Here is a 5,928-nt window from a genome sequence, read left to right as displayed (position 1 = left end):
ACAGTTGCTCTGCTTTATCTGAAAACTGCGTAAGTTTTAAGAGGAATGCAGGAGAAGAGCAAGGGAGACCTTTAGGAATGTATCAAACATTTTTATTTAATTTAAACATAAAGATGCAGGCAATTTTATTTCAGGAACTCCTCTCTAGCAAAGAAAAATAAAGCAGAAAAATTCTGAAGGTTATAAAGTTGGGCTCACTAAGCAAGAGCTATCACAACAGGACAGAAATATGAGATGCATAAAAAAGATGAGAATGGAAATACCCAAATAAGAAACATGCAAAGTTCACATCTCTACTGAATTAACAGAATTGATCAAGCCAGTTTTCATGATCTTTGCCTTGTAGGTTAGCCTGTATTCCAAACATATACCTCTGCAAGTAGCATGATACGCAAATGACAGGTACTCATGACAGCTTTGCTAGGAAGCATCCTTATTTCATTAAAAAAACCCAAACAAACAAACAAGGAAAGTTTACAAAAGTAAGGCTACCTTAAAAATAATTTTATTCTTTACAATATAAGCCTTGGAAGAGGTTTAGATTTAAATAAAAAGAGTATTTACTGTTTCACTTAGTGACTTCTCATTTTATTTTTACTTTAAATATCAATCACTGTCCAGTCTTCATGACAACTCCTAACTCTTATACCTACAAAATGCTCCGTTGGCTGGAAAAAGTGTTCCTCCCCCTGCTCTACCTGTTCCACTGAACAGAATCCCTTATTAAATTTGGGGGGGGCGGGGGCAGAAGGGAGCAGAAATCACATATGCAATAAGAAGTCCTCATATCTAGAGAAAATTCTAACCTTGCAGAGTAGTAACAGATTAAACAGTTATTGCCACAGCATGTAATAATCAGGGGCAGAATTTCCTGTTTATAGGCGATTAAGAAGGACTATTAAGGAATGCCTGCAATCATAAGACCAGTGTTTGACAGAAATAATAACACACAAATATCCCTAACTGGAGACATAAACAACAAAAACAATACCCAACAACAACTGGGTTTTGCTACAGTACAAAGAGATTCCATGAGAATAACCAGATAGAACTGTCTATGATTACATGGAGACAATGTTAAGTTATGGATGAAGGTACTCAAATGCCACTGCTAACGTTAGAGCAAATATTTTATTTAGTTTAGCCAGTAAAGGCACAGCTTCAACTGCTCTTGAAAAAACTTCACCTTGAAAAAAATACTTTTTTAAAAAATCATGCTCACTAGTCTTTTGGGAAGCATATACCTAGTGCAGAGCCATAATACATTGTCCTGTAATTCTAAATATAACCTCCTACACAAACTATATATCACACTTGGAGAAAGCCAGCCTCCCCTTCCCCCCAGACAAACCCAAAACTTAGGTAATATTTAGAGACTTACCACATTTACTGATGTTACACTACAAATACTGTCAAATGGAAAATAATTTCCACCTAGTTCTGCAAAGCAGTATCAAATGCATGCTACTCAAGTCTACAAGCTAATTAATTATTTCATTTTCAAAGTAAAGTCTGTTTCATTTGCTAAAATAATCCTAAATATCAGTGTTACTCTAAGGTGCTTCTTAAAGAGACCATTTAAAAATGTTAATTACTTCACCACGTCTTCCCATGAATCCTCACAGAAGTTCACTAGGTACCTCAGTCATTACTTTTTTCCAGAAATGCTTTAAGCAGAATTACACAGTACGAACTGCAACACATGCAAAAGACGTGACTTCCTCAGATCATAAAGAAAACAACAGATAAGAACAAAGAAAAGCAGTCCCAGTGCAAGTGAATGATGTGACACTCTGAACATCATCACCTGAAAATGCAGTTCTTTGGGTTATATATTTAAACTGTATAGAGAGGGTATTAACAAAATCAACCATCAGTGACAGGATTATATATAGTAGTTTAATTTAATCTATAACTTTTATTTAATTTTTGAAGCTTTGTAAGCGTGCTTTTTTTTGAATACAAATCTCATTTTGAAATTCATGAGTGTAATTATTCTAATTTGTATAGTTCCAGTACAGTTCTGCTCCATTTCTACAAGTGGAATAATCTTATTATCTTAGCACACCAGGTTATTTACATAATTAAAAACATCTAATTGAAAATTAAGAAGATAGCTTAATTGTTTTCTTAACAGACTAACAAAAACCAAATGTGCATATTATTTAATAATAATAGTAATATTTACAGAAAATTGTGGTAACCCACTCCAATGCATTTTTCCAACTCTTTAGAGAGGTATCTTTCAGATATAATTTGATAACTGCCCCCATAGTTGCTTCTACCCCTCAGTTTAAGTGATGTTCAGAATTACCACCTACAACTTGGCTGCAAAATCACTGCAAGCCTGCATAACTTTGAATATACACAAGTGTATAAAGACGACCAAATCTTCTGGCCATCATACTACGAATTGCTTATTAAAGCGTAAGGTATGCATGTTCAAGACAAAGCAACAAGCAGCATTACATACATACATACCCAGGGTGCAGAACAATCTACCAATATTAGTTTGTTCTGGGAAAACAAAACAAAAAAATTAGCTAAAAAAGATAACGGTGTTTCATGACACAACAGACATCATCGGACTATTTTTTTTCCAAGATGAATGAAATTAAAACAATCATATTTTTCATCAGATACATATTTCAGGACACGTTACAAAACAGAAATCCAAAGAAATCCCTAGGAAATTATGCTGGGCTATTTGTGCTCCTGCAGGAAAAAGTCTGATTTTAAAATCCTTTTTACATATGAGTGTGTGATACCAAATGAAACAGGGCAAAAAAGCCATCAGCTACATAAATTTTTTTTTGTTTGTATAAGTGAAATAAAGAACTTGTTTCTGTAGTTTCACGTACCAGTATTTTGTGAATCTGCTGCATTTGTCTTCAGAAGAAACATGAGTAATATTCATTCTCACATGATTTATTGAGCATTAGGGCAAGTTATTCTTAGTTAACAGTGTAAACCGTTTCTCATACAAAACAACTCCATCCTTTAAGTTCTGTATTTAGCAGCAGAGAGAGCACATGGTGCCATAAGCTGGTTATCTCCGTACCTTTTCCATGATAATACAAGAAAAAAGCAAATAGCCGTCCTTTTATTTGACCCAAAGCAAGAAAAATTCTGTCTTCCTGTCGCTAATTAGGAAGCAAGGACAGGCATCTGCTAATCAAATCTAGTTTCCTCTTTTACGTTAAAGTGCCTCATATCCTGCAGACAAAATTTGACTGTTTTATTTTCAGTTAACTTCTACGGATGTAGAAAACGTCATTTCATTTTTAAAATGGTTAGTGAATTCCTTTAAAAGGGTTACATCACAACAATGTGCAAATAAGTGAAAAAAGTCACCAAACCACTCCACCGTCTTTAAACACTCAGTATCTGTGAAAGATGAAGCATTATGTAAATGCACAGTGCTAGTAATTACATCTCAGTTTTAAGTGTTAATTAGCACCCCAGTTCTACACCAGCATCTGTGTCCATGGGCTCTTATTTAGAAGTCGACCAGTTGCCATAATTTATTCTGCACTTTTATTCTACTCTGTTTTACTGGTAGCTACCATCATCTCCCACTAGTTTTCCTCACAATAACTTACCCTTCCACAACAGTTCCTCCTTTAGGCTGCCCTTCATCTTTCCTTTTACTACCTCATGTCTAAACTCATGCTCATGCCTCTAAATCGGATATTACATTCCTTCTCCTCCTCAGTGCTACCCCTGTAGCATACAAGCCAAGGGAGACCGGTATTTTGAAAAGCAACAAGCTCCAAAGTTTGTTGGCCTTGGTAGTTATGGTCTACCTACATGCTTCCAGGCACAAAGTTCACACGCAGATTAAAGGAAAAAATATAATACTAGTATTTAAAAAACACACACACCACAAAGACAAATCAAGGCACAAAACAAGCAGCACCATCTATTACTTCACGTCTGAGTTCACCATCCAAGAAGGGTTACCTGCATTCAGTCACTCCTACACCACACAAGGCAGTGACTTACCACAAACAGGGAGACAACACCTGTCCCACAGTGCTCTTCCACAGAGTGCCAGGTTTTTTTCATGCAATCCATTACAAAGCACACATATGCAGAAGCCACAACGTAACCGTTGCTTGCTTCTTGTGTTAAGTTCTCCCTGCCACCAAAACACCCTCTCTGCGAGTGGACAGGCTACTTAACTCCAAGCTAGCAACTCTCAAGCCAAGATTTAGACAGTTTTTATAATGTTTTGTTTTAACTGTAACATACCAATTGATATTTACCAACGTAAACACGAGAGCACTCCAGCCAACTGAAAACAGTCAACCTGCACAAAACCAAAATTCATGGAATAGTAAATATCAATCTACTGTAACACTGATTTGGCTCACCTTTAAAAGAGAAACTCCTCCTTGCACATGAAAGGTTCTCTGTTATCGCATAGATAAGGTACTATGATAAACTGCCTTCCACCAAGGGAAAGCTGTATGCAAAACAAATGTAGTTAAACAACACCAACTGATACTGTTGCTCCATTACTGACTAAGTGCACAGTCAAAGTCTGTCTGATTTCTCCAATAACACTTGTATCTTGACATACGTATTGGAAGTTACATGGAGTGTCCAAAATGTATAAAATAATCAGCAACAAACAATTTGCATTCTTTCATTCTTACTCCTTCAGTAACAGAAAAGCTACTGGTGAATGAGATTATGCAGCTGACAGCCATGACAGTTGTTTATTAGCATTAACTGATGAATCCAAACAGAAGCAGCGCATCTCTAGCGTATCAGCCAAACAAACCAATAAATTACTACACAAGCAAGCTCTTCACATTTCCATGAAAAGCACAAGCTACTGCCAGAAAAGAGGACAAACACAACCAGCTTGTGAGAATCAGCAGCAGGTTTCTCAGCTCTTTACAAAACTACTCTTTTCCTTCTTTTCAGCTTTATCCGTGACATTCCGCACTGCATTAGCCTAGGACTCTAGTGAAAAAGTTAAGTCCACGTAGTGTTGCATTTACCAGACAACTAAAAGCTTGGTTTTTTTCCTTTGAAAACCCTGAGATACTGTGCTAGTATAAAGTATCAGTAAAGATAGCTAGTAGGAAAGCATTACATACTTGAAATGTTTAAGTTGCAGCTTGTTTACTCAATTGGGAAAAAAAAAATAATCTTTTCAGCTTTATTTATCAGCAGGTTTCCAACTTGACTGTAAATGCACAGGTTCAATTAGAGCAAGGGCCGTTACAAATAAGGATACTTGTATAGAAACTGATGTGAAACATGTACGCGTAGAAAAGCGCACTTGGAGAACAAGCAAAAAGAAGAAAAAAAAAAGTGACAACGATTATTTTATTTCTAGAAAGGAAGCACTTACAGCGTTCTTATGCTACATGCAAAACACCTGACTCACCGGTTCTCTCTGTCACGTCGGAAGCCGGAGTGTCGGGCCTGTTGCTATCGTCCGTAGCTTCATCCTCGTCCCCTCCAGCAGCGCCCCCCGCTGCGGCCGAATTAGCCGCCCGCACCTGGGCTGCCGAAGGGGACGCAGTTTCCTGCTCCGCGCTTTTTCTCTTCCTCTCAAAGCGAAAGCGGTCCAGGTTGTAGAGACTCATGCTCCTAACCTACCGCGCCTGCCTGCGGGCGGGAAGGCGGGCGCGACGGGGCAGCTCCTGTGGGGAAAGCCGGGGAGAGGACCCCCCGCTGCGGCCGAATTAGCCGCCCGCACCTGGGCTGCCGAAGGGGACGCAGTTTCCTGCTCCGCGCTTTTTCTCTTCCTCTCAAAGCGAAAGCGGTCCAGGTTGTAGAGACTCATGCTCCTAACCTACCGCGCCTGCCTGCGGGCGGGAAGGCGGGCGCGACGGGGCAGCTCCTGTGGGGAAAGCCGGGGAGAGGACAGAGGCGGCAGGGCTCAGCACAGACTTCATCGGCAAAACG

The 5,928-nt window shown here is 38.7% G+C and overlaps 1 protein-coding gene across 1 annotated transcript; it reads right to left on the bottom strand.

The window, feature by feature from the left end:
• Positions 1-1,727: 1,727 nt before the first annotated feature.
• On the bottom strand, positions 1,728-5,681 carry LOC118451883 (SWI/SNF-related matrix-associated actin-dependent regulator of chromatin subfamily A containing DEAD/H box 1-like). The gene is made up of 3 exons (XM_035890411.1): positions 5,405-5,681; positions 2,482-2,517; positions 1,728-1,807 (listed from the first exon to the last, which is right to left on the bottom strand). The coding sequence occupies exons 1-3, from the start codon at positions 5,604-5,606 to the stop codon at positions 1,728-1,730; spliced, it is 318 nt and encodes a 105-aa protein (XP_035746304.1). The 5' UTR covers positions 5,607-5,681.
• Between the last annotated feature and the right edge of the window lie 247 nt (positions 5,682-5,928).

Source organism: Egretta garzetta, unplaced genomic scaffold, assembly GCF_000687185.1.
Source record: "Egretta garzetta isolate BGI_Z169 unplaced genomic scaffold, ASM68718v1 scaffold32, whole genome shotgun sequence".
NCBI lineage: Eukaryota > Metazoa > Chordata > Aves > Pelecaniformes > Ardeidae > Egretta > Egretta garzetta.
Note: the sequence above shows the minus strand (reverse complement) of the source record. Positions and strands in the feature narration are given on the sequence as shown.